The sequence below is a fragment of the Aspergillus niger genome, assembly GCF_000002855.4.
Source record: "Aspergillus niger supercontig An05".
In the NCBI taxonomy this organism is placed as follows: domain Eukaryota; kingdom Fungi; phylum Ascomycota; class Eurotiomycetes; order Eurotiales; family Aspergillaceae; genus Aspergillus; species Aspergillus niger.
In genome coordinates, this window is record NT_166521.1 from 16,818 (window position 1) to 43,447 (window position 26,630).

Consider the following 26,630-nt stretch of genomic DNA (forward strand, 5'->3'; position numbering starts at 1 on the left):
GTGGACATATATGTATCTGTAAACACATTCTAGCACTGAGATCAAGATCAGCTATACCCTGGGTACAACGAAAAGCAGCAAAGGAGCAAATACATTCTGCATCAGTAGCGTCACACACACACACACACACAAAAGGGAAAATCAACCGTCAAGGGTACGGAAAACAAGAGTAGTAAGTAAGATACACCCACCATCTAGTATGTGTACAGGCCGAGATGAGAGAGATGGTTACTAGAAAAGAAAGGTGGAGGAAGAGGAGGTATCATCAGGTGCGGGGCAGGGATGTCTTGGAACGTGAATGTAACAGAAATTAAGAGAGACGAACTTGGGAAGAGACCCGAGTCTTCCGCCCGCAGAATTCGAATTGATAGGATGGTTCTCCCTAGTCTAGGTAAGCTAAAAATCCCACTTCAATTTGAATAATTTAATAATAGTGTAAAAATAAAAGAAAGGGATAATGAAGAATTTTTACTTTCTCTTATCCATCCAGTCATCCGGACGGTAATATAAAGAGGGGCACATGCAACCTATTCCTTTCACTTTGTTCTGGCGGATTAGCTCCCCACGAGTTCCCTGCTTTACCGGTCTGAAGGCCAACGTCAACTCTTCGATTCAAGTCCGGTGGTCCCTTCGACTACCCCAGATTCACAGACGTAGCATGGCGATTAGCATCCACCCCCCCAGGGATCCCAATACCCTTAGCAACTATAACAACTGGATATGCACCCACATCACTGCCAACTTCGACATCCTTTTTGACCAGAAAAAGCTCGTGGGAAACGTCATTCACAAGCTCAAGTCAACTACCAACGGCGAATCGCAGGAGATCATCTTGGACTCTAACCATGTGGCAATCGGAGACGTCAAAATTGACGGCAGGCCTTCTGAGTGGGAGCTTCTCCCTCCGTTGGAACCTTATGGCTCTGCCTTGAAGATCAAGCTCGATCAGGGAGTAAATTTGAACGAAACCATTGACGTTGAGGTACATATAAAATCGAAATACCAGACACTTTCCTCGTTTTCTGGCCTAACACCGCAGACATTTAGATCTCCGTTCAGACCACTGAAAAGTGTACCGCACTCCAATGGCTGACCCCGGCCCAAACGTCCAACAAGAAGCATCCATACATGTGTAAGCGAGTACAATCTTTCTCCCGCCCAGTTTCTGTGAGAACTCTCTCAGACCAGGTTTAAAATCAATCAATTTGGAGCTGCTCACAAGAGTCATATCTAGTCTCTCAGTGCCAGGCGATCCATGCACGATCCATATTTCCTTGCCAGGATACGCCTGATGTTAAGAGTACCATCGATTTCAACATCTCGTCCCCCCTTCCTGTGATTGCTAGTGGCTTGCCTGTCCGGGATGCTCTGGGTGCGTCGAAATCGGAGGGCAAATCTTTGTACCAGTTTCATCAACGCGTCCCAATCCCGAGCTATCTCTTCGCTCTAGCCAGCGGGTAAGCCTGTCGTCTATCCGTGAATCCCAATCAACTCCATTTGGCTCACGAATGACAGTGACATTTCAGAAGCTGCAATCGGACCCCGCAGTGTTGTGGCCACCAGCCCGGACAAGGTCCAGGAATGCCAGTGGGAGCTCGAAGCAGATACGGAGAAGTTTATCGGCGCAATTGAGGTTTGTGAGCCGCTCAGTGCAATGGAACGTCTCTGACCAAGGCAGAAAATTGTATACCCTTACGCCTGGGGCGAGTATAATGTTCTGATTCTCCCACCAAGCTTCCCTTACGGAGGAATGGAAAATCCCATCTTCACGTTCGCCACTCCCAGTATTATTTCTAAGGTGCGAATCAGAAGCTATCTTGTGCAATAAGTTGTTGCTTAATACTTAACTTGACGGATTAGGACCGAGAAAATATTGATGTCATTGCCCACGAACTCGCGCACAGCTGGAGCGGCAACCTCGTGACCAATGCATCATGGGAACATTTCTGGCTGAATGAAGGCTGGACCACCTATTTAGAGAGGCGGGTAAGCTTGTTTTTCCTGGGCCCCCTCCCCTCGGCTGAGGCAGCATAATCCTTTTTCGCTGACAACGCTCTAGATCCTAGCTGCCGTGTGAGTGTAGCATCTTGTCTTGTCGCTGCAACCAGTTACTAATCGGAACTAGACATGGGGAAGCATATCGGCATTTCTCCGCCATTATAGGTTGGAAAGCACTCACTGATTCCGTGGAGCATTTTGGGCATGACCACGAGTTCACTAAATTGATTACGGACCTCAAGGGCAAGGACCCGGATGATGCGTTTTCTAGTATCCCTTACGAGAAAGGATTCAACTTCTTGTTCCACCTGGAAACACTTGTAGGAAAACAGAAGTTTGACCGTTTTATCCCTCACGTGAGTTACCTAGGCTCACAAGCAAACCGTATCTACTGACTCAAATTCGTTCCATCAGTACTTTACTGTGTTCAAGGGAAAGTCACTAGACTCCTACGAATTCAAAGCGACTCTCCTGGATTTCTTTGGCACTGACGCGGAAGCGTCTAAGCTGTTAAATGATCTCGACTGGGATACATGGTTCTATGCCCCTGGGTTACCTCCGAAGCCTCAGTTCGATACATCACTTGTTGACGTTGTTTACGAACTTGCCCAAAAATGGAAGTCACTTTCTGAAACTTCCTCCTTCAAGCCGCAGCTAAGCGATATCGAGAGCTTGTCTGCAAATCAGATCGTCGTTTTCTTGGAACAGATGCTTCTTCTTGAGCGGCCACTTACTCCCGAACTGTCGAAGCTCATGGGCGAAGTTTATGGACTTTCCAAGAGCGAGAACATAGAGGTCGCCAACCTGTATTTCCAACTGGGCCTGAAAGCTGGTGATGAGAATGTTGTCGACCCGGCGACCGAACTACTGGGCAGAATTGGTAGAATGAAGTTTGTGAGGCCACTGTAAGCTATCTTGCAACCGAAAAGACAATTTATGGCGCTGACCAAGCAATCAGGTTCCGGAGCTTGCAGAGAGTCAACCGTGAGGTTGCAGTCGCAACTTTTGAGAAGTACAAGGACTTCTACCATCCGATATGTCGAGCAATGGTTGAGAAGGACCTTTTTGGGAAGAGGGACGTATAGCAAAATCGACAAAACTCATGAGCTTCTTGACTGATTCACATAATGGGTAAGGCCGTTGATAAAAATGACCTGCCATTTCATATCTAAAATGATTTTCCGACAACATCAACTACGCTCATTAGCCATGGCAGTGATAGCAAAGTATGCAAGTATTCCCACACAAAGACTTAAGTGATGCAAGGTCAAGCCCAATATGTTACATTATAAAAGGTAGACATGATGGTTATTCGTACAAAGAGCGAACAAAAGAGCGCCGATGGCTAGTTCCAAACCCACATTGTCACCGCTTGCTATCGACCATCTTTTGATCGACATCGGAATAAGAGAAAATACCCGGCTTCCCGTTCCTTTGCCGGTCCAATTGGAAGACCAAATCCGCTTCATGCACCTGAGAGAGTTCGGAGAGCACTCGCCGCATATACGCGACGACCTGAGCTATCTTCGACCAATCCAAGTCCTTACCGTCTGGTGCAGTATGGCTCGCCTTCCAGAGGTTTCTCCAAACGGCAGCTCCCAGCACTGCATCTCCTTTGATTAGACCTTCGTCGTAGGCTGCCAAAACACCGCGCCACTGGATAAAAAGATCCTTGAGAAACTTATTGCGTATACCGCGGCTCGTCAATCCGTGAAGCACATCCATGCGATGTTCGGCACTATGTGAGAAGTGGTCGATTAAGTGCCGTGAGTAGGTTTGAAGGCTGTCATGCGACGGCAACGCGCGCAACCGGACCGTCAATAGGTACATGTGCAGGAACGTAACCTGCGACCATGTTGAGAAAGTAGGAACGAGGCCCAATTCTATTTAATTGAGCTCTTTAGCCGCGCACCCCTAGGTACCACGCGCCTCCATCTACGAAATGAAGACACTTAGAGTAAACTCACCTTCATACCACCATCCTTCACCTACTCCCAAGTCTTCCCCGGCACTTGTCTTGGGCACCTGAGCCCCCTTCTGAGACAACTGAGGTATCTTGTAGTCTGCTTGTTTGGAGCAGGCTTCGAATAGTTTTTGCGTCATTCCGTAAGCAACGTAGGTTTCTGCTGCAGTACCCGGGCGCGGCCCGATCGCACGAGCTAGCTGGGAAGAATTCCGGCGACTTTGCGAAGGAAGAACGAAGCATGAGGCTAGCGGCTGTTGCTGATGGCTAATGTGGCGGTGAGACACCGAGGGCTTCAAGCCGTGAATTGATGGAAGGTGTGTCTTGTTATACGTTTGTACCTAATATGATTGCCTTGTCAGACGGAACGTTATCCATTTGTTTTCTCTGCCAGATGAGGCCGTACCTGGGGCCGCGGGCATTGAAAATTGTAGAGCCCCCGAAGGGACAGAGTCTTCGAGCCTGCGGAGGGCATTGCTGGATGTCTGTATATCACCACCACCTGATTGCTTCTGGTCGGTGTTTATGCTCGCTTGGACCGAATGAAACCTTGTTGCATGAGATTGTAGATGGGGGCCTTGAGTACAATTCGAAAACTTGAGACTACTCCATACTCAGGATAAATCTAGAAGCCTGCGGGACCAACCATGTTTGCATTGTTTGCCGCCAAGCGATCCGCGGTTCATCTACCAGGTACGTCACGACTTAACCTTACCATATTAAGTGGACTGTGACAAGCATAAGCCCCTAGAAAGATTAAGTAGAAATGATATTAACAACAATGAGCAGGACCACTGAGAGGCTCCAGAGGGATAGTAAAAAATCATTCTGCCTATATTACCTACCCCATTACTATGACACCCCTTCGTAAACTAAGCTATGGTATGTGAGGACTACCATGATAGTATCGTCACATATCATTTGAACGTGATTCCTCAGGGCTTTAATGAATACCATCCTCTAATGACCTTGCCTCACTGAGTAAAGATAATCGCAGCCAGGCCACCGGGCGTGGCGTTGCCTCGACCGCGCTCTTCATTTATCCGGAATACTGCGGGCATGAGTTGACCTAAGTAGCACTGGAGCGACTCCAAGCACTGAAGGCAGTAGACTATGCCTATCTATGTGGCGAGATAGAGCGGCCATTCCTATATCGGTTGCACTTCTTACAACCAGCTGGAGCCGCGACTGTGAATGGGCCTCATTTTGTGGTAGATGGGGGTAGACTGCGGTAGTGAGTATCCATCGTATTGGTGCTTCATTCATTGAGAGACACCCTCTCTAAGCGCTTTTCGACGAGCGGAAGAATTTCCGAAAGCCTATTAGGGTCTCTCATGACCGCTGGCACATCGTCTCTGGTCGTTGCTAAGGTCTGAAAACTAGTTAGCACTTTGGCCACTCAGATCTAGTACCCGAAATCAAGGTATGCGACAAGCTTACCCGTCTTACTGCTTCATAGTCACATTCTCTAGATTGATATTCTCTGATGATCTCCCTTTCCTCGAAGCCAACGTAGACTCTCGTGTCCCGAAGCCGGAACAGAACGTTGTCTAGTCGCATGAAGAACCTCGTAAGGAGAAGCAGCCTAGATGGCATGACTCGGATCTTGCATGATAACATAGTAATGCCGTTATCAGCAAGTTCATCCTCATAAAGGATGACGTCGTCATAAAACAAGATAGGGTCCGGCCGCTTCAACAGTTCGATAGGGATAGGCTTCGTTGTTGCTACGAAGGGCCGACTCCCAGGTTTCACTGTGCCCATGTAGTCCGTAGTGTAAGACCAATCGAAGGGTTTAACAATTTCTTTGATTCCTTCGTGAGTCTTCTCCCTAACAACCAGTCAGTCACAAACATGTGCAAGTGACCCGTGAGGTAAGCAAAGATGGTGGAGTACCTGCTCTTCTGCCACTCTCTCGAGTATGCGACTTTGAGCATCGATGTACCGGTTTTGTCCACACGGTCCAAGGCGTCAAACGCGTTGAAAGCTATTCCCCAAGAACTTTGTTCATGTTCAATCGCAACGAAATTGTCGCCAAAGATCATTTCTGGTGGGGTTATTCCTAATTCTTTCGTCATTTCCTCGATTGGATCCGCCTTGAGTATTGGTAACTTCTGAGTGCTGATCTTGAATCCTTTGACCGTCACGGAATTGGGCTTCTGAAAGCTGGGCGAAGTTGCGGTACTCGCCATATTTGCTGACGCCGCGTTGCTACGTGAAGTCATGCTATGCTATATTGAGTGGGTGGCAAGTGACGGTGATAAATTATACACAGGCAGGAGAAGGAATAGGAGAATATGAAAGGTGTCGGAGAAGAGAGAATAATCCTTTTGATTCACAGATATGCATCATCGGCGTCCCCCATGGCCAGCCGATAGATCATACCCCGCGGTGTCGGAGAAAGAGGCGGTCCGATCTGTTGCTGGGGTGATGTGTATGGAAACCAAACCGGATAAACATCCGAGCGTCGCTAGAGGACTGCCAGTTCTCCTCAACCTTATTTATCTACTCACTCGTTCTCCATTATTCTCTTCCAGTTCATCATCTAGACCAATATTCTCTCTATAGACTCTCTAGGGCTTGACTATGACTTTGTAAGGCACGATAGTCCTGATAATCGCCTGCAACCTCGTTTAGCTTTCTCCGTCGCCAATCACTGTCGATTACATTTTTCTCCATGGCCTCCAAGACATTGGAAGCGCGCCTTGAGCGCCTTTCCGTCAAAGACGAAAATGACAGCGGACACAATGGCGGTAGCTACCCGAAACCTAAGGTATGAGTCCTGGAGTATGCCTTGTATAGCACATGGCCTGTTAATGCCGTACATCAGAGCTCCCTATCAACAGCTATGTCCCTTTCGGGCCTTGGAGCTGCAGGGCAATATAGCGGCTCCAATCGATCCAACCTGCTGAAGCTAGCCCTACAAAATACCAATGACAACAAAGTCAATGCCATGAACGTTGCTCAGTCCCCTACAAAGGGCTCCCAGAACACCTTACCGAGTCGCAACCTAGATGAGAATGGAGAGCAACGACACCCTAACCCGCTATATGATCAACCGGCACCAAAGAAGCTGCACCTTGGAATGTTTGAAATTGGAAAGCCTTTGGGAAAAGGGAAGTTTGGTAGGGTGTACCTGGCCAAAGAGCGGTCTTCTGGTTTTGTATGTGCGCTCAAAGTCCTACACAAATCTGAGCTGCAGCAGGGTGGAGTGCAGAAGCAAGTCCGCCGGGAAATCGAGATTCAGAGCAATCTTCGTCATCCGAATGTTCTAAGGCTCTACGGACACTTCCATGACAGCAAGCGGATCTTTTTGATTCTCGAATTTGCCGGCCGGGGGGAGTTATATAAACACCTTCGCAAGGAACATCGATTCCCTGAATGGAAAGCTGCCCAGTACATCGCCCAAATGGCTGCTGCCTTGAAATACCTTCACAAGAAGCATGTCATGCATCGTGATATCAAACCCGAGAATATCCTAGTCGGCATCCACGGGGAAATCAAGATCAGTGACTTTGGATGGAGTGTACATGCACCCAACAACCGGAGGCAAACAATGTGTGGAACATTGGACTACCTTCCTCCCGAGATGCTCAAGCCGGGTTCACAGGATAATTACTACAATGAAAAAGTCGATCTGTGGAGCTTGGGTGTTTTGACCTACGAATTTCTTGTTGGAGAAGCTCCCTTTGAGGACACCCCTGTTATGACACAGAGGCGGATTGCAAGAGCGGATATGTCGGTTCCCTCATTTGTGAGCCCTGAGGCGAGAGATCTTATCAAACGGGTATGTGAGGCCCAGCCGCCCCTGATGGAGTATCTGCTAATGCTTTCTAGCTTCTTGTTCTGGATCCTGAGAAGCGAATCTCTCTTGATGAAATCCAGAGGCATCCCTGGATTCTTAAACACTGTGTTAAGGATGAGCGAACCATGAAGCGCAGTTCTGGTTCTGCTTCGTCAAAGGATGCCAAACAATAATGTAATACTCATGCATTCATGGCGCTTTGGTGTTGAGACGTGTGGTCTTTCCCTGCCACTCCAACCAGTGGCCTTTTTCCGATTTATTTCGTGTGGAATGCGTTGAGCATGCTGGAGTTTTACGATTATCTGCTTTCTGCGGCGTCCGGTTCCCTGGGTCTATTATTTATTGGTATATCTTTGCAGGTGGCGTATCAAATAATATATACACACGAGTGCCCTCTATTGCAGGACTGCAACGCTCAAAAATGGTAGTATCATCGGTATATCTCGTCGAAGGGGCGGGTGTCCCTAAAACAGCTGTCCCATACTTCGTTTACAACCTTCTCTGCATGGGCTTCATCCTTGCATCCTGGCCTTGCTCGTACAGACAAGATAGCCCTTCTTCTAACACACTCTTGATGCTGTTGTGTAAACTTCCACTGACCCCTCCGGAAGAACTCGCGCGCCCACCGACATTCCCCACTAAGGGAGCTGGCTCGAATCTATATTTTGTGTCAGCCGATGTATCTCAAATTCAGGTGGTCATCATCCCGGGAGAGTAATTACCTCGGTACAAGCTGCGTGCCGCAAATTGTTCATCCAGTCAACCTTGAATCTCAGGTGATCGTAGGCGTGGACCATCTCATGAGCCATTGTGTCCTCCAGATGTCCCTGGTCCTTCATCTCATTCGCGCAAATTAAGATACCATAGTCAGGGTCGAAGCCTCCAGCTTTTCGATTGGTACATCGGCGGCAATAAATATTATGGCTATGGAGGTCTCCCCCAAGCTGTCGAATACTGTCACTCATGAACCGAATTATGGGACCTTGTGATTTCTTGCATTAGCTGTGATCCTGAGTGAGTGACAAAGCCCTGCGCATCCGCGAACAGCAAAGGGGAAATGACTCACTGAACTGTAAGAGATAATCACGCTGATCCTCGCAACGTTTACAATCGGCGACCTCATTCCGAATGTCCCGGGCAACACGAAACTGTTCTTTCCCTTCATCAGTCATTCGCCCTGCTAGGATGGAGAAGATATTGCGCCATTGCGTCCAAGTGTCGTCGCCAGGTATGTAACCTGTATCCTGATTGCCGGGTTGCGAGCCGTTATTGGAAGACTCGGAAGTCGACATTTCGCCCAAAGTTTCAAGGATGAGAAAGCCAGCGCAGTGAACTGGATACGGAAGAAGCGCTGCGGAAAGATCGTCCAGGCCGATTCCGCCCTCAGCTCTCCGCATTGGCGGTGAAGGGCGTACCTGGCAAAAAATAGAAATTCCCCGGAAAATCACACACGGCAAATGGGCATGCCCGATCATGCTACAAAGACTAGCGCAATCTGTCTGACATCGTCGTGTCTGGGAGGGAGGTCGGATCCCGCCGTTTACCAGTGTCGCCGTCAGATGGGTGACTGTTAGAAATATTCGTCTAACTAATCAACTCCAACTTCACTTTACAATGGCTTCAAAACGTCTCACGATCGTCATCAAATTAGGTGCGGGGTATCCTACTACAAGCCTGCGCATTTACTGTTACAGAAACGCTAACGTTCATTCGTGGTACAAACAGGGACGAGCTCCATCGTGGATGAGAACACCCATGAGCCTATACTGTCTATATTAACCTTAATTGTGGAGACCGCCGCAAAACTTCATCGCGACGGACATAATGTTGTGCTCGTTTCGTCCGGTGCTGTCGGCGTTGGTTTACGGAGAATGGATATCGACGAGAGGCCGAAACACTTGCCCCGTATACAGGTAATAACACACACACATAATACTACGGATTGCCTGATCTCCAGAAGCTGATATATGAACTCCAGGCCTTGGCCGCGGTTGGACAATGTAGACTGATGAGTCTTTGGGACGGTCTTTTCTCGCATCTCCGTCTCCCGGTCGCACAGATCTTGTTGACCAGAAATGACATTGCGGATGTAAGCATTCATTCTGGTTCCTGAAGTTGCATCTCACATCTGATGCCGGTATAGAGGACACAATATCTCAATGCCCAAAATACCTTCGCACAGTTATTCGACATGGGTGTGATCCCCATAGTCAATGAGAACGACACTCTCGCTGTCTCGGTATGCTTCGGCTAGTTAAGATATGAAAGAAAAAGGGGGGAAAAGCTTACTCTTACAAGGAAATCAAATTCGGTGACAATGACACACTGTCGGCAATAACAGCAGCTATGGTCAAAGCCGATTACCTCTTCTTAATGACGGATGTCGACTGTCTATACACAGCTAACCCACGCCACAACCCAGATGCGAAGCCTATCGAGGTTGTCACGGATATTTCGTCTTTGGAGGCCGATGTCTCGTCTGCCGGATCTTCTTTAGGGACAGGAGGCATGAGTACCAAGATTGTCGCTGCTAAATTGGGGACCAGTGCGGGCGTGACCACAATCATTACCAAAAGCTCTAAACCGGGTAATGTCCATGAAATTGTCAGATACCTTCAGCAAACGGAGCAACTTGGCCTGGAGTCTGGAGATTCTACGAGCTCGTTAGAATTGCGCACACCGCCCCCACTACACACTCGATTCATTCCTTCGCAAACCCCAATTCAGTCCCGATCTTTCTGGCTCCTTCATGGCCTGAAACCAAGAGGTACACTATATATCGATCATGGTGCTTATAGTGCTCTCCAGAAAAAGGCTGGCTTGCTCCCGGCAGGCGTTGTGGGGGTGGAAGGTCATTTCGGCCAACAGGAAGCAGTGCGCTTGGTTGTGGTTGAGAAGATCTCGCCAGACGCCCTGAATGGGGAGTTCCTACACCATGGCCAGGAGCCGAAGGAAGTTGGGCGTGCCCTAGTCAATTACGGCAGCAGTGAAATCGTCCGCATCAAGGGCCAGAGAAGCACACATATTCAATCACTACTCGGTTATGCAGATAGTGAATATGTGGCTCTTCGAGAGAACATCTCTTTCACACAGAGTAACGACAGTCCACGTCATTGAAACGCAAATGCTTCTAACCCCTCGGCTATGTTGAGAAGGAACGATCAAGGCGCGTTCCAAATGGAGGATTAAAGATTGAAGGTGCGCTTTCGACATATTGGTTCTCTAAGTCAGTGATGCCCGAGTCCCAAATCAAGCATTGCTTCCTCCCCCAGTCACTGAACTACTAGCTATTCCGCCGCTAATTGGCGGAAGAGGGATACGAAAGTTCGATGAGTAACAGACAATTATATTATCACAAGTGCTTATCAAAGGAAGTAGAGGCTAGTCATGGATTAGATTAGAGCTTCACTCATTGTCCAAAAATCGAAACATAGATCACATTTAGTACATATATCAAAATTATTACCTGTAGTAGGCTTGCTGATTAAGATAAACTCCAAGAGGCCAGCATTGTCCAGTATAATAGTAATCACATTGATGCAAACAAACATAGTTGGGAAATGCCTGGCGTTAGGTGCAATATATATTCTCGAGCTCCGTTCTAGCTCGGGAACGCCCCATACAGGCTATCATGAAAGCATGCTAAGTAGGGAGGAAGCCTTGTAACGATCAGGCAATAGGCCATGCACGTCTAGACCTTACAGCTCAGAATTGTCAAACGCCTCAATCTTTCCATCTTTCCAAAAACCGTTTCATTTTTGTGTCTCCGGCATGCGGTGCTGGAGATGCCTGTGAAATGGAGTGCCATTAGCCCAGATTCGCAAGCTTTGAGAAGAGAAGAACAGAATCAATCGTGACAAAACCCAGCCACGCTATACTTACTGTATTCTCAATGCTAATAACGGAGTATGTTTCTGAGGCGGACAGTGTCATCTGAACAGTAGCCTGAGGTAGATATGTTGTAGCAACGGAATACGCGCTCGTTGGATATTGGGGGGTTGGTGTTCCCACCGGAATCGTACTTCCAGGCTTCTTAGCCATGGGTGCGTATCTTGTAGGTCCAGTCTGCAACTGATAGGGAATCGTAAAGGGTCCAGCCACCTGCCTCTTCCGTAATTCTTCGTGACTTTCATCCATATGGGCCGGGGGAAAGGAGTCTGTAGGGTACATAGCGGAAGGAATTCCATTGATAACCGTCGGGGAGAATGATCCGGTCATGTTCGTGAGGGTGAAGCGATCCGAGTAGTTGACAACAGAGGCATCAGGACCAGAAGCGGCAATCCTAAGGAAGCTGCACGAGGTGCAATTGTCAGCAGTGAAAGGGACGTTACAGCTGAGGTCGAAACCTGCTGTCGCGTTTCATGGGAGCTATGGAAGAAGCCTTACTATGCGTTTGCATCATTGCCGCCAACCTCGGAATCAATCTTAAACGTAACTGAGTTGCCCTTGGCAAAAAGCGCGTTTTTCGCGAGGAGAGCTATGTCCTCCTGTATCAAAGACGTGGGTATTAGTAGAGTTTGCTTAAGGGGCGAGAATATTGACAGAGCACGCACATGGGATCCCACTGTGTCTCCGCCTGCACAAAGATAGAGGTCATACTGTACGAGTGAAGCAAGCCGGGGTAATGTGCCGGAATCCCTCCAGTGAGCAGTAAACTCATCCCCAGCTCTGATGACTGTGCCGGCTGCTGGGTCGATGAATTCGATATCCGCAAGAGCAGCTGAGAGAAGTGACAGCACTAAGTATACTGTACGCGCGAGTCTCATCATGGGAAGATGGGAAGAGAGAAAGAGATAGAAGAAGGGGGAAAATTGGAATTTCAATGCTACCGAAAACAAGCGTTAAGTAGTATTTGACGGAGAAAGAAGATGGCCAAAGATGTCTGTTGACACACTCCCGTCACCCCCTGCAATCAACGGCATGCTGGGACGCCTGCTGTGCTACCGAAGTATATACCTGTATTTCCTCATCGGGAACTACAACGCACGGGCCACAAGCCAGGCACGAAGGCATCCAGGCACACAAGCACATGACATGTAAGGCATATACAGGCATCAAGGCAAGCACAAGCTCGGCCAGAATCCCGCTCCGAAGGTGGCATGATCCATCTGGCCCACCCGGAGGTTTCGTCGTCACCGCTGCAATCTCCAGCAACCAACAAGCAACAACTTGGATGTCAGCCCGCTTCCGGACAGGATTACAGCCCGCAGACTTGGTCTACTAATTGGCTGCGTCAGGACTGTTACTCTAACCAGACTGGGAGAAGACGAGGGACAAGAAGTTCTGCGCTCGCGGATTGGTAGCTTCTTGGATACATACTGCGGAACCTGGGCTCGACCTGTTCATGCCCTACACAATCCCTCTTCACTACTCCCCGGATAACTGAAAAACCCTTCGTATCAATCCTGTTTATAGATTGATAAAATTCACCCACCATACTTCAGGTGAGCATCTGTGAAAGATGCAATCTCACGGGAATTGGAAGACCCTTGAGGGAATAGCTACCAGTCTGCTTGATGGCAGTCCCATTGCCATTGCGGTCACAGTTTTCATTGCATTCGGGCTACCTATTCTGCTGCACTTGATCTTCTACCGGACCGTCGCTTCTCCACCCTCCAGCAATTTCCTACTCCTTGGTCCCAGTGGGGCTGGCAAGACCGCTCTCTTAAGCCTGGTATGTTCAATCTGACATGGCCTCAATGCACATCACACAATCTTATCTAGCCTTGCTCTGTGCATTCCCCCAAAGTGTAGCCTGTGCTAACAATCACTTTCCGTCTACAATAGCTCGAGACTAAATCGTCACGTGTTCCTCCCAAAGAGTCTCGGCTCACACATACTTCGCAAACGTCAACTGTAGCTACCATCAGCCTTCCCGCCTCCATCCAGACTGCTTCGAACCGCTACCGCTCTGTCAATGACACCTCCCTGAAGGATATTTCCAAGAACCCCGTCAAGTACCGCTTATGGGATACTCCAGGCCATGGAAAACTGCGGGGATCTCAGGGACTTGCGACATTGCTATCGATGTCAACATCCAAGGATGTAAAGTCCAAGTTGCGTGGAATCCTATTTATGGTCGACACGGCTGCTCTTGTGGAGGCTGAAACATTGCGAGATACAGCTTCGTATCTGTATGATGTGCTTTTAGCCCTCCAGAACCGGGCTCTTAAGAAGGGCAAGAATTCCGCGAAAGCAGCCTCGGAGATCCCCGTTCTCGTGGTGGCCAACAAGCAAGACCTTTTCACAGCCTTACCTCCAGGTTCCGTGCGTGAAAAGCTGGAGGCGGAGATTGACAGAATAAGGAAGTCCAAGAGCAAAGGTCTCATGGATGCTAGCGCTGACGCTGGAATTGATGAGGGCGAAGACGATATTCTGGGAAGTACTGACACTCGGATTAAGTTCACCTTCAGAGGCCTAGAAGATGAAATTGGGCTGATTGTTGACATTGTCGGCGGCGCAGTCAAGAGTGATGAGGAGGGCAACCTCGGGGCCGGCGTCAGAAAGTGGGAGGAATGGATCGGTCAATGCCTCTGAACCGAATATTTATGTATGACTTGGGCCATTGACAGTGCTACTGGCCCCAGAGATGGGATGAAACGATACAAGACATTTGTTAAAAATACAAACTCATACATACAATCCAGACAGTCCATACAAGCCCTATGCGCCGGCACGATCATCACGAGCAGAAACCGGGAACCTTGGGATCATGATATACCTGAACTTTAGCCAAAAATATGCAATAACCTGCGAATTTTGACGGATACTTCTCGGAGGAGCTGCCGTCAGGACTCTTCTTGCCCATGGCGGCCTAGATGCTCTATCACCTTGGTATCTATCCAATCCAGTTACACAAGCAGGATTCTGAGGAGAAGAGTAAGGGACAGAGAGGGTGAAATGTAAGGATATGGACCCAAAGGTCGCAGGCGAGAACCAGGTCATTTCCAATGTCAGTCGTCCGCGTCTGGCTTGGCAGTAGGAATCTAGTATTGGCCGCTAATACCATCGAGACGAATCCGATCGCTTGTAGCCAGATAGATGGCAGTGGCGGCGCCGTCTTGGGTACTTTGCCCGATGATTGAAAAGATGTAAGGGGACATTGCACCGAGAGTAAGTTCTACATACTCGTCCCAGGCCTTCCACTGCTCTGTGACGATGTTCCCAGGAAAGAAAGCATTGACGTAGATGTTTCCAGCTTCGGAGCCTTTTGCTCGACTCGACGAGTGAGACATTCTCCCAACTTGGAACGACAATAACCCCAAAAGCCATCAATATACGGATGCAGAGGCATCACACGCATAGGCGTGGTAAGCTGATTCAAATCCAGGTTATGGCATGCCGAGTGCAGCGAGGAACTAGTGACAACAATCCGGGCTTCTCTAGATTTACTGTACGTTTATAAGAGTGGTAAGAGCAGGGTGACCAGTTCCTGGGGGCCAATACAATTTGCCGCAAAGACCATTTTCACCTGAGGTGATTGTTCGTTCTTGGTTGTGACACCGAGGCCTATAGAATTTGTTCTTAATCAATCAAATGCCGCTAGTAGTATGCTGGTGAAGGGAAGGGTGGTCGTATATAGGAAGGTGTCATACCGCCCTTGCAAACGAGGATATCTAGTCTATTTGTTATACTTGCGGCCTGGTCGGTTGCTTCCTTCACGGCAAAAATATCGCCCAAACCGCATTGAATGAAAGTGACTCTTGTTGTCCTTGCCTAGGTTGATATGACGACGTTGCCATTCTTCTTTGGCTGCTAGGAACTTGTCGCTGTTTCGACCGAGGACCAAAACCCTATCTATATTATGAGTAAGAAGCTGGGCGGTAATCTCTAGATATCATTCAGTCTGACATCCTGCTTCAGGGCTCGGCGTGGAAGGAGAGTTGCGATGTTCGTATCACAAAGTCGCTGCGATAACTAGGGCAGAGAAGAATTGTTTAACTCTTCCTATGCCTCCTTGACCACCCTGTTGACTGCCATGTTAGCAATAAACTCCTGGAAAACCGTGATATTTGGATTTCTCGGTTATACTACATATTTTTTTTTTGAATATTTCGGTAACGAAATAGTAGACTTACTGTTACCAAAGCCACTTTCCCATCCAGCGGTGGTGTGTCCTCTTAAGGAGAATTCTCTATAACTAGGTGAATATGCCTGTCATTATAGATGTCAAGTGATATCTGAAGCAAGAGAATATATACAGGTAAGAGGGATTTCTATCGTTGATAATCTTATGGGGGCACAGTTCGAATGCATTGCTATTTCAATATAGTTACAAGATAGCGGACTCGAGACGTCATGCCGGGCTTCTGTGAGTTACGTACGTCAGCCCTACACACAGCAAGATCCCCCAACTTATTGGGATTGTTCGATTGGAGGCTCATTTGACCTAAATTATCTAGATTGCTCCAAGTAACTCCATCTCGCCCATTGCATAGCCTCCGTTATATGACTGGATGACTCGGAGCTGCGTGCCAGAGGGCATCCATCCACCCATGAAAATTAGAAAATAAAAGAAATACTGAAAATTGGAGAAATAGTTGATACTCTCCAATCGATAGCAAACCGGTTGAAAATCTAAGTTACAGTCGCTAGAATATCATAATCTTAATTACCTGAGGTGCCACTGTTGTCGTTGTGAAGCATCCAGGTGAGGAGATCGACCTTGGTCGCCACCGCAACCGGCTTCATTGCTCCTTGGTCATCTCGCTCAGTGACAACAGCTGCACTGTTCCATTCAAGGAATCGGTTGAGAACGCTCAAAGGCGTGTCCATGGTAATCTCCACAAATTTCCGATCTCTGATATGAGGCTTCGCGTTAGCACTACCGTTCTGGCCGGCCTGCGAGCTGGCAAGCCCCATATCTCTGGGATCGGTGACAATTTCCGGAATCCTGCTGAAATCGAACATGACATCAGCAACTGGGCTCTTCCCGGTAGCACGTCCATGCGTCAGCCGGCTGAGAACATTTCCAAGGGTAAGCAGTCCGACAAGCTTCTTCCCGGAAGGAGCAAGAACGGGCAGCTGGTCGAAACCTCTGTCGCGCATCATTTCGATGGCAATTTCACAGGGGATATTGGATCGGACTGTCGTTATCGGCTTCAACCTCAAAGCCTTGACCTGTGAGCCGGCGAAGGCATCGCTCTTCGCCTGCGGCTGTAGCGCTGGGAAGGATGTGGGGTCAGGGGTCGCCGACAGAAGGCCATTCGCAGCGAGCCAGTCGTCATCGGCAAACTGTGATATGTTAGAGGACTCATTAGAAGCAGCCAAAAAGTATAGATTAACTTACCTTGGTAAGGTAACTTCTGATGCTGTCGGGCAGGACGACGACAACCACGTCATCCTTCTTGAATCTATTATCCTTCGCGGCTTGCGCCAAAGCGGAGATGGCACTTCCACTGCTTCCACCAACCAGAAGACCTTCCTCGGCGATTAACCGCCGAGAGTATTGGAACGACTCTTTGTCGGCGGTCTTGTACCACTTATCAACTGCCTGGCGATCCAGAACCTCGGGAATGAAATCATATCCGATACCCTCGACCTTGTAAGGCTCGTTCAGATGCTCGTCGTTCAGCGCCGCAGGAAGTGCCAAAATGGACCCATGAGGATCTGCTGCAATGACTTGGATATCGGGGTTGTGCTTCTTGAGGCCGCGAGAGATACCAGTAATCGTTCCACCAGTGCCAGCACCGGCGACAACCGCACTGATCCGGCCTTCTGTCTGGACCCAAATTTCCTCCGCGGTTCCAAGCTCGTGGGCGAGTGGGTTGTTCACGTTTCCATACTGGTCCAAAATGTGCGCATTCGGAAGCTCTTTCTCCAAGCGCTTTGCGACGCCAATGTGGGACTCCGGAGAGTCGAATGCCGCTTCGTTGGGAGTACGGATAATGGTAGCATTCAACGCTCGCAATACTGATACTTTCTCGGCGGACATTTTTTCAGGCAGAGTGATGATAGTCTTGTAGCCTGCATACTCCGAGATGGTTATTAGCCAACAAGATCCCAACGTCGAAATGCTGGTTCAACTAACCCTTGACGGCCGCAACGAGAGCTAGACCAATACCGCTAGTGATAGAGATTAGGAGTTAGGGCATCTTCTTTGAGGATCATGTGCGTGATTTGCGCAACGGGACCTACGTGTTACCGCTGGTAGGTTCGATCAAAGTATCGCCAGGCTTGATGCGCCCAGATCGTTCCGCTTCTTCAATCATGCGCAAAGCGATGCGATCCTTCACGCTCCCACCAGCATTGAAATATTCACATTTGGCATAGACGGTGGCTTCGATTCCCAGGCTGCGCGGAATCCTGTTGAGCTTGACCAAGGGAGTATTGCCGATATTCTGGGTGATTGTATCAAGGGCCACCGGAGGACCGGCCGGGGTGGTTATCGTGGACATGGTAGGTATCGGAGATAGCAGATCTTCGTCAAATGGGTTGATCGTGAGGTAAGATAATTTACGGAGCTGCAATTGAGGGCCCTGTGCGACTATAATAGGGGTATCAGAAGTAAGGAAATAAGACAAGAAGAAGGAAATTTTTTTGGCAAGGCAAAAAATCTCGTAACAGATTGGTGGTATACCCCTCCCGACGGTAGCCGTTTACGCCATGCCAACCAACCGCATTCGCCATTTCGCTCGAGTTCACGAAATTCTTGCATAAGCACCACGTGATCGCTATGTGGTCTGACATGTTGGTGTGAGTTGGGCTACATGAGACAGTATAGTTAGCATAAGGTTGTCATTATTCGGGAGTTGGATAATGAATGTCAATTGTCGACTTTACACTGAAGGGATTATGCTATCGGGCGATCTCTATCATTTCATGATTTAGCTTCTTCCATTTCTTCCAGGGACTTGGTGGAGGCAAGGTGGGTATTCACACGCACCGCCAATCAGAAAACACACTCATGCAATACCGATGTCCGATAGCAGGTCCCGAGTGAAAATAAGGTACTCCAATAGGCACCACATGACCTAATACTACTAGTACTCCATACTTTGGAAATAGAGTAGGTCAGATTAGTGTTGGTCTACGTCAGAACTAGGATAGAGGTGTCCTTAGGATACGATATCGGTGACTGAAGAAAACAGCATTCTAACAGTGGTACTAGTCCCAGGAGTTCTCTCCTGCAACCAGCAATAGGATACATTCCCAAATAATGTAGTGATAAGATAAAAATTGACATCTTCTATCGGCGGGTAAAGTTCTCTAAACTATTCCATGTGGATGATAGGCATTGCATTAGCTTATATTCTTATTTCGCCGTTGGGGATTAACATAGAGAGGGGGGGGAGAGAGAGAGGAGTATGAAAGAGAGATAACTAACTGATGTGTGTCAGCACTAAAACTATGTTACCGCTGCATTTGCTGGCATTTCTACTTAGGACACTTGGATTATGGGCCATGGATCCTGTCTAAGCCTCTGATAAATGACGGCGTAACCCTGTTTTTTAACTGATTTGCCTCTTGTCACATATCCATTTCAATGCTGGGGTCTGTTCTGGAATCCACTCTTTTACTATACACACAATATTTGCTTTACCAAATCGTGTTGAGTCTTCCACTGCTTCCTTCCTCCCATTGGTACCCGCACTCGTGTCAGATGGATAGTTGTAATTGCGGGATGTTGGTTACTACTATCTATGCCGTTGTGTGCTAAGTGAGTGCGCAATTGTAGATTTTGAGGGAGGATATAGAAGCCCATGGGGGATTCTATTATTCATGCTTTGAGTTATTGGTTAAGCTCTGTCGAGACACTTGTCAAGCAAGCCAACTGCCGGGAAGTTTGCGGGAGCCCGCCAAGCTAGGCCATATTTACCGCTTGCTCTCGACTCTCGGTGAGTCCCCACCTGGAGGCGAGCTGCAGGATTCGACGCGAGTCAATCGTGGCTGTGTATCGACAATGCGTGAACCAGCCCCTCCTTGAAGCAGCGACTATGGTACACAGTCCATGGGCATAAATTTCAGCATGCTTGGCATAACCGTAATGTCCTTGCAGCAAATCTCTCCTATCCTATAACTGTCATGGGAGACACCATCTATATCCGAAATATAGGCGGCGGGATGATAACTACCAAGCAGCTGACGGGTCTGTATCTGTTGACAGCTTATTTTTTTGGGGGGGAGTGAGCCTTTACAGCTCACCTGCCGAAGCGCCACGGCTCCATCCAGAGGCCGCACTCCGATGCTCATAGGCTCGCCAAGACTACAGCGTGGGCACGATGTTTTGAACTTTGACAACCAAGGGTAAACTAAGGAACTCAGGGATCGCCTCAGCTGAAGGGCCCGATTCTCCTGAGTGACGGTCTGCACAGAGTCACTCTGGTGATGTCCAGTGAAGTACCCTGTCCAGTATTCCACAGGAATTTTGGGAAGATGACAGTTCGTAAATTCCAGCATACAATACTGCCTATATGCTGTACTGTGTAGCCTCCTGACTGCATTACTTGGGTAGATCTATCTCCAGAATGATCGCGATCATGATCAGCGGGACAAAAAAAAAAAAAGACGTCTGCTGAAGGTGATTTATTAACTTTTCCTTCATGCAGACGGTCCCAGCCCCAGCAATTCCCCTCGTGTCTTTCCTTTCTACTAATGGAATAGTACACAATAACAGTCGTCGACCACATCTGCAAAGCCAAGCATATTCAGCTGAAACTCCTGTTATTTCCTTTTTTTTTTTTTTATATGATATAGGTCCACAATTATTATCCCCCGTACATAATCTCCGGTGTCCATACATTATCTTGCTTGTCTTTTACTACTCCCGTCCTTTTGTCCTCTATCCTTCTTGGCTTTGGGCCTCAAGTCACCTCTGACGATGCCGATGTGTGCCTGAGCTTACTAGAGCATGCAAACCAGTATCACCCACCTTGTTTTTATCTCACTATCGGTTTCATTCAGGAAAACCTCCGCCTTGCTCTCTTTTATAATAAAGCCCGTGTCCAATCCGTAAAAGATTGATTCTGGTCGATCACCGAGTCAATCAACAACGCATTCCCCCAGGATGGGCTCTAATCCGGATGATGTTGGCAGACAGAAGTCACAATCCTCTCAGAAAGGAGGCCTTCCACAGCATGATGGAATATTGACGCCGGATGCTACTCGATCGGCTTCGAAGTCGCAGAGTGGTACATTATTGCCGACTCACAATGAGAAAGGACACCGACGGCACCATAGTCTGTTTCGAATCGATACCGCTGGAGAGAGTGGGCGTACTGGCGTCCATCCACTTCACTTTCTGCGCGTTTGTTTTCGGAGCACCTGTACTCTTTCCATGCTGGTGAACGTCCTCTGGCCTTTCGTTCCAGCTGCGATTGCTCTTCATTTCGCTCGGCCAGACCTTCATGTTTGGATATTTGCCCTCAACTATATCGCAATGGTACCTTCAGCGAACTTGCTTGGTTTCGCGGGTGGCGAGCTAGCCAAGAAGCTGCCCAAAGTATTCGGTGTCTTGCTGGAGACCTTTCTCAGTTCCGTTGTGGAAATCGTCCTTTTCATGGTTCTGATCCACAAGGACAGGGGAGGCAATCTGATCCCTGTTATTCAAGCCGCCATTCTAGGCTCTATCCTGGCGAACCTCCTTCTCTGCTTAGGCCTATGCTTTTTCTTTGGAGGCATTGGGCGTGAGGATCAATCATTCCATGAGGCCGTCAGCGAAGTAGGCTCAGGACTCCTGCTAGTGGCAGGGTTTGGCCTTCTGATCCCGAGTGCCTTCTATTCGACTTTAAAAAGCAATGCATCGCATACACATGTACAAATCTCGACAGAAACACTGAATCAGTCTACACTGATCATTAGCAGAGCCACAGCCGTCATACTCCTAGTGGCTTTTATCATGTATGTTGTCGTGTCCCGAGATACTTTTATGGATCTGTCTACTCACATGCTTTAGGTATCTGTTCTACAACCTCCATAGCCATCATAGCATATTCGACGAAGTCCTTGAATTCGACGAGCATTTGGATGAAGATCGCGAACGGGAAATGAAGCGGGCAAAGCTTACGTTAATTGAATGCTTTGTTGCCATTGCAATAGCTCTTGCATGCGTCTGCATGTCGGCCGTCTTTCTGGTGGAGGAAATAGAGGATATTGTGAATGAGAGAGGTGTATCAGACAACTTCATGGGCCTTATTCTTGTGCCGCTTGTTGAGAAGGCAGCAGAGCACTTGACTGCTATCGATGAAGCCTGGTAATTACATCCATTGGCGACTGTTTACTCCGCATCTTCTGACTCCAAAATAGGGACAATCAGATCAATTTTGCACTCTTCCACTGCCTGGGACCGTCGATACAGACTGCGCTGTTGAACGCACCGCTTGCAGTCATTGTGGGTTGGGGCATTGGCAAGGACATGGGTCTGAATTTCGAGATCTTCATGATCGTTTTGGTCGTTTTGTCCATCTTAGTTGTTGGAAACTTTCTTCGAGATGGCAAGTCCAACTATTTGGAAGGAGGGCTCTGCGTTCTGGTCTACGTTATTATCGCCGTCACTACATGGTACTATCCTCAGATTGTAGTGGAGGGCGAGGCTGAGGCATGAGAGGCGAAATGGACTGACTCAGTTCGGGTGGATACCGGTGTGTCAACAGTCCCTGAGCATATCGTAAATGTATGAAAGTAGACAGTAGCGGGTATTTTCAGAAACTCCCTCTTACTCACCAGGTAATTGTTGCTGAATAAATAGAGCTTTCTGTAGAACTCACAGACCTGCTTATATCCATCCGATTTAGTAAAAGTATCACGCCTAGCGCTGTTGAGGAGTGTGATGATTTTCAACCCACCAGAGTGGGATGTTGAAGTGGATTATCTGATAAGGTTGTCCTGAGGCGGCGGCAGCAGAACAGATCCGACTCCGAGCGGAGCGCAGTGAACCCATCATCGCGACCCAACCAAAACAATCATTCAATGGACCCATCAGCGACCATTATCTCCGCTCTCAAAGATCGCGAACTCTCGATAAATCGAGACCAAATCCGATCCGCTCTTGCTGATAGGACAGAGGGTACTGAGATTGCAAAATGGCTGACGGAGCATCTCAGTACCGACACATTGTTGTCGCAAGAAGAGCTCATACTGTATTTCTAATCCCGCTTCGCAACGTACCTTTCATAGTCACTAATTGCTTTGGTCAATAATAGATATTCAAAACTTGAAGACTCCGGTGCCTTGCAGACTCTTCTCGCCAATTCAAACCTCAAAGCGACTCGCCCACTTGTGGATGATGACCTTCGACGCGCCATTGAAACACTAGATGCCTCCACGGCTGCAATACAGAGACAGACCAACACGCTAGCATCGCAATATGAGAGCTTAGACAGATCTATCACCTCGGATGACGAATTGGGGCTCAGACAAAATCGGGACATAGCACGATTGCGCCAGAAACATACGTCAGAAAGACAGAATATAACTGCCGCGGTAGTGCTTCCTTATGTTGATTTAGTCACAGAGCTTTGCTGAGTATATTATACAGTCTTGTGACCTGGCTCACGCATTGGAATCAGAGTTAAGAGGTGTATCGGAGCAAGCTTCAGCAGACGCCAAACGGATACTCTCGTCTCTGACAGCTCGCTTCAAGGAAGATGATAGGTTAATCGCGAATCTGGAGAGGCTGGCATCCGGTATAGAAACGAGCCAACAAGATGAGAATAGTGCGAAGATAGCTTCCGAGAGATGTACTGCTCTTGCTCAGTGTGTTGCCGATGAGATCAAGTGTCGACTCGATCGGTTATATCTGGAATCGATACGGGCTGGACTAATGAAAATGCGAACTGAGCCAGCACCCACTGAAGATGAGCCGTTGGCCGCATTGGAGGAAGAGCTTGAATCTCTCTATCCCGAAATTGATGTACTGGCTGAGATGTCTACAAGACAACAGTTCGCTGTACCTATAATAGGCGAGCTAAGCAGTCACTACGAGGAACTGCAAAGTGCCTCCCATGAAACGCTGGACTATGTAAGAGATGAATGGCCTCTTTGGTTTGCTGCACTGACGCGTTCTAGGTTTTGGACGTAGTATCGGAGATGGCATCGTCTACAAATGGTCTTGTCAAGTGCCTGCAGGACAGGGAATCTTACTGTGGAACCCTAGAAGCTATTGCTGCTGCGCACCGATCAGAGATTGGCGATATCTTCTTGGGTCCATCTAATCCTAGAAGAGAGACCCTGAGACGTTCCTCTGTACAGCCCGTTTCAATTTCTTCTTCAGCTCAAAAAGACAATAGTCGGCCCCATGATCCTCAATTGATGGCGAAAGTGTTACGCCGAGTAGGATTATCTCTGGATTCTATGCTTCATGCAGACGAAGCTAGTGAATGCGCAGTGACTTTAAAAGAGAAACGACATCAGTTGACTGAGAGTCTACATGACCACGGTAATGCCGCAGACTCGCCGCTCATAGCTGAGTTACTCCCGACAGACCGGGCGATCCGGCTTCTCTCCACTTCCTTGCACGCCGATTCGGAATTCGAGACCTCACTTGCGAATCTGGATAATCAGAGAAAGCTTTCCAATCTCGAAGATGATTTGAAGGGCGTTCAAAAGGGGCTGGAGGGACTCGACATGAGCGTGGTCCATAGACGAGAGAGAGGGCGTGAGAAGTTTGTAGAGAGGTGGGGTTCGAAGGCCCTGGACGAGTGAGCCCCGAGCGGCCTGAAATACGCTTTCTAAATCATGAAGCTACGCGCTGTTCGTGCCTGCCCATGGAATGCCACGTCTACTAGAGGCACTATACATTATTGCGTCACTCCATTTGTACTGCGGGAAAGTGATAGGTGCTGGGAAACATCCTCGATTCCATTGTCAATTGATATGGAAACAATCAGCCCACAATTATGGGAAGAGACATGTGTACTTGGATATTTGCGCCACTTGGGTCGTAAATTTAGAGCTCTTTGTCTGAATGAAGCAGATATACCACTCTCTTGCGTGGAAGCAGAATTGATCGTCTGTTTTGAAAGGGTAACAGAATAAAACGGTTGGGTTGAGATCGGGCGCACTAATATCCGGCTAACTCCATTCCTCGCCTTTCACATTCCATTCATACACTTGAAACTCAATCCCTCTCTCCCATTTATGTATAGTGATCTAGAAGGCTGGCTTTCCTGTGTGCTTTTCCCAGTCATCTGCTGCTGCTACTGACCGGTGATTGAGCTGATTTCCACCTCTAGACACACAGGTAATATGAGCAACCCAAGCATTGTTTACTGATAGCCGCCCACTGACAGGTCGCACAGATGTTTCCTCCCTAGTAGGAAAACTAAGCACCGCCGTGTTTAATTCAAACCACAGGCTTTTACTTGTCCAGCCCACGCAGCCGATTCAACTCGTATCTGGTGCAGATATTTCAACATCGTTACATGCTGGGCAGTGTCCCGACCATGCGATACCTATCTGGGAAGCCAATATCAGCCTGTAGGTCCAATACCATCTGTCGTATTGTTACCCTTGATTTTCCGACAACGTACAAGGCCTCGCGATGAACAAGGAGAGCCCGTCGACTGTTGCGAGCCTTATGGAGGCAACTGACCCAAGCCGTTCACCGAAACAAGATGAATCAATACTGGGGTCCAACTGCCCAACTGATGTCTTCCAGATCTCGCCTACGGTAGCACTGGGACTACTGTGCGCTGGTATTGAAATGCTTGTGGAATCGACCGCAGAAGGAGTGGGTTATTCTCAGGGAGCTGCCGTTCCTGTTCCCGGGCCCTTGGCCCACAGTGACTGTATATCTAGCGGGGAATCTACACCAATAAGGGTCACTGGGTTATATCGCTCCACAGAAAGCTATGATGAAGCAGGTCATCATTCAAAACAGCAGACTGTGCTGTCCAAAAGATTCTCTTCGAAACGGCAGCCACCTATCACGTTGGAGGAATATTTGCTGCGTGTGCACAAGTTCTGCCCTATGTCTACAGGTGTTTATCTTGCCACAAGCATGTACATCATGAGGATGGCGACTGTCGAACGGGTGATAGTCGTCAGCCGGAAGAACATGCATCGCCTGGTGCTTGCTGGACTTCGCGTGGCGATGAAGTCCTTGGAAGACCTCAGCTATCCCCATAGCCGGGTTGCTAAGGTTGGAGGGGTGACTGAGCGCGAACTGTCGAGACTCGAGATCAGTTTCTGTTTCCTTGCGGATTTCGAACTACGAGTCGACGCGGATATGCTCGTCGACCAAGTTAGACTACTCCGAGATATAGGCTGTTGCAGTGATCCCCTACGTTGATCTCAGCCTCGATGTGTGCGTCGAGCGGACATCGACATCTTGATTTCCCATTTGGCGAAATTGCTTTTGAGAGGCCTGCAATCGCCTTGGAGATGGCCTTTTGTAGTTCTTAATTAAACTGGAAAGGTATTCGCAAGTTGGTCAGGGGCGAATTGTGGGACACATGTTGGACTGTGGCCTTTCAACTTGAGCATCACCTTTTCTGGGATACTCTACTACGTACCATGAGAATGCCAGATCGAAGAAGGACTTTTCATGCTTCCGATTTGGAGAGACAATCTGTGTGCACGTATCACAATGCGGCTGCCTAACTGCCCCATCAGTTAACTATCTACTAGCGACTGGTTGATTACCAGCTAAATACACAGGTGGGCTGAGTAATGCCTGCCGGGCGCAACAGTAGTTAGTTAACTGACGGACGGAAATTCTGTTCTCAGGGTGTTCGCGCGTTATATCCTTTACCATCAAAATAATATAGCTTGAAGGTCCGGACTTGAAATTGTACGCAAAGTAAAGGAAATTGCGGCGTAGTTAAAACTCGTTCTCTCGTTCAAGTCGGGGAGTTCGGATTCGCATTAGTAATAATGCAGGCAAGTTGTGGGTAAAGGTAGACCACGTCGCGAAAGGCGGAGTGG

General features: G+C 48.4%; 13 protein-coding genes across 13 annotated transcripts; 7 read left to right on the forward strand and 6 right to left on the reverse strand.

Annotated features, from left to right (window-relative positions):
• Positions 1 to 520: 520 nt before the first annotated feature.
• Positions 521 to 3,083, forward strand: An05g00070 (uncharacterized protein; the record flags this gene model as incomplete). The annotated part of the gene is made up of 10 exons (XM_001390544.3): positions 521 to 982; positions 1,048 to 1,132; positions 1,235 to 1,457; positions 1,516 to 1,633; positions 1,679 to 1,798; positions 1,861 to 1,986; positions 2,060 to 2,073; positions 2,126 to 2,354; positions 2,413 to 2,903; positions 2,957 to 3,083. The coding sequence occupies 10 exons, from the start codon at positions 521 to 523 to the stop codon at positions 3,081 to 3,083; spliced, it is 1,995 nt and encodes a 664-aa protein (XP_001390581.1).
• Positions 3,084 to 3,363: 280 nt separating this feature from the next.
• An05g00080 (uncharacterized protein) lies at positions 3,364 to 4,436 on the reverse strand (the record flags this gene model as incomplete). The annotated part of the gene is made up of 3 exons (XM_001390545.3): positions 3,364 to 3,881; positions 3,966 to 4,302; positions 4,368 to 4,436. 3 exons carry the CDS (start codon positions 4,434 to 4,436, stop codon positions 3,364 to 3,366), a joined length of 924 nt encoding a protein of 307 aa, XP_001390582.1.
• Positions 4,437 to 5,219: 783 nt separating this feature from the next.
• On the reverse strand, positions 5,220 to 6,153 carry An05g00090 (uncharacterized protein; the record flags this gene model as incomplete). The annotated part of the gene is made up of 3 exons (XM_001390546.3): positions 5,220 to 5,333; positions 5,402 to 5,792; positions 5,858 to 6,153. 3 exons carry the CDS (start codon positions 6,151 to 6,153, stop codon positions 5,220 to 5,222), a joined length of 801 nt encoding a protein of 266 aa, XP_001390583.3.
• A 485-nt stretch (positions 6,154 to 6,638) lies between these two features.
• Positions 6,639 to 7,939, forward strand: An05g00100 (uncharacterized protein; the record flags this gene model as incomplete). The annotated part of the gene is made up of 3 exons (XM_001390547.3): positions 6,639 to 6,734; positions 6,792 to 7,748; positions 7,799 to 7,939. 3 exons carry the CDS (start codon positions 6,639 to 6,641, stop codon positions 7,937 to 7,939), a joined length of 1,194 nt encoding a protein of 397 aa, XP_001390584.1.
• Positions 7,940 to 8,196: 257 nt separating this feature from the next.
• An05g00110 (uncharacterized protein) lies at positions 8,197 to 9,058 on the reverse strand (the record flags this gene model as incomplete). Its single annotated transcript, XM_001390548.3, has 3 exons — positions 8,197 to 8,424; positions 8,489 to 8,748; positions 8,833 to 9,058. 3 exons carry the CDS (start codon positions 9,056 to 9,058, stop codon positions 8,197 to 8,199), a joined length of 714 nt encoding a protein of 237 aa, XP_001390585.1.
• A 322-nt stretch (positions 9,059 to 9,380) lies between these two features.
• On the forward strand, positions 9,381 to 10,883 carry An05g00120 (uncharacterized protein; the record flags this gene model as incomplete). The annotated part of the gene is made up of 5 exons (XM_001390549.1): positions 9,381 to 9,417; positions 9,492 to 9,679; positions 9,745 to 9,855; positions 9,910 to 10,005; positions 10,065 to 10,883. The coding sequence occupies 5 exons, from the start codon at positions 9,381 to 9,383 to the stop codon at positions 10,881 to 10,883; spliced, it is 1,251 nt and encodes a 416-aa protein (XP_001390586.1).
• A 606-nt stretch (positions 10,884 to 11,489) lies between these two features.
• On the reverse strand, positions 11,490 to 12,535 carry An05g00130 (uncharacterized protein; the record flags this gene model as incomplete). The annotated part of the gene is made up of 4 exons (XM_001390550.3): positions 11,490 to 11,555; positions 11,649 to 12,057; positions 12,153 to 12,253; positions 12,320 to 12,535. The coding sequence occupies 4 exons, from the start codon at positions 12,533 to 12,535 to the stop codon at positions 11,490 to 11,492; spliced, it is 792 nt and encodes a 263-aa protein (XP_001390587.3).
• A 692-nt stretch (positions 12,536 to 13,227) lies between these two features.
• Positions 13,228 to 14,303, forward strand: An05g00140 (uncharacterized protein; the record flags this gene model as incomplete). Its single annotated transcript, XM_001390551.3, has 2 exons — positions 13,228 to 13,440; positions 13,554 to 14,303. 2 exons carry the CDS (start codon positions 13,228 to 13,230, stop codon positions 14,301 to 14,303), a joined length of 963 nt encoding a protein of 320 aa, XP_001390588.1.
• A 126-nt stretch (positions 14,304 to 14,429) lies between these two features.
• On the reverse strand, positions 14,430 to 16,150 carry An05g00150 (hypothetical protein; the record flags this gene model as incomplete). The annotated part of the gene is made up of 6 exons (XM_059747830.1): positions 14,430 to 14,752; positions 14,895 to 15,081; positions 15,164 to 15,275; positions 15,449 to 15,563; positions 15,845 to 15,920; positions 16,091 to 16,150. The coding sequence occupies 6 exons, from the start codon at positions 16,148 to 16,150 to the stop codon at positions 14,430 to 14,432; spliced, it is 873 nt and encodes a 290-aa protein (XP_059603708.1).
• Positions 16,151 to 16,373: 223 nt separating this feature from the next.
• An05g00160 (uncharacterized protein) lies at positions 16,374 to 18,455 on the reverse strand (the record flags this gene model as incomplete). The annotated part of the gene is made up of 5 exons (XM_001390553.3): positions 16,374 to 17,000; positions 17,056 to 17,732; positions 17,797 to 17,831; positions 17,904 to 18,252; positions 18,380 to 18,455. 5 exons carry the CDS (start codon positions 18,453 to 18,455, stop codon positions 16,374 to 16,376), a joined length of 1,764 nt encoding a protein of 587 aa, XP_001390590.3.
• A 2,317-nt stretch (positions 18,456 to 20,772) lies between these two features.
• Positions 20,773 to 22,308, forward strand: An05g00170 (uncharacterized protein; the record flags this gene model as incomplete). The annotated part of the gene is made up of 3 exons (XM_001390554.3): positions 20,773 to 21,605; positions 21,661 to 21,957; positions 22,011 to 22,308. 3 exons carry the CDS (start codon positions 20,773 to 20,775, stop codon positions 22,306 to 22,308), a joined length of 1,428 nt encoding a protein of 475 aa, XP_001390591.1.
• Positions 22,309 to 22,786: 478 nt separating this feature from the next.
• Positions 22,787 to 24,407, forward strand: An05g00180 (uncharacterized protein; the record flags this gene model as incomplete). The annotated part of the gene is made up of 4 exons (XM_059747831.1): positions 22,787 to 22,867; positions 22,941 to 23,186; positions 23,242 to 23,724; positions 23,772 to 24,407. 4 exons carry the CDS (start codon positions 22,787 to 22,789, stop codon positions 24,405 to 24,407), a joined length of 1,446 nt encoding a protein of 481 aa, XP_059603709.1.
• An 838-nt stretch (positions 24,408 to 25,245) lies between these two features.
• Positions 25,246 to 25,995, forward strand: An05g00190 (uncharacterized protein; the record flags this gene model as incomplete). Its single annotated transcript, XM_001390556.1, has 1 exon — positions 25,246 to 25,995. The coding sequence occupies one exon, from the start codon at positions 25,246 to 25,248 to the stop codon at positions 25,993 to 25,995; it is 750 nt and encodes a 249-aa protein (XP_001390593.1).
• Positions 25,996 to 26,630: the final 635 nt, after the last annotated feature.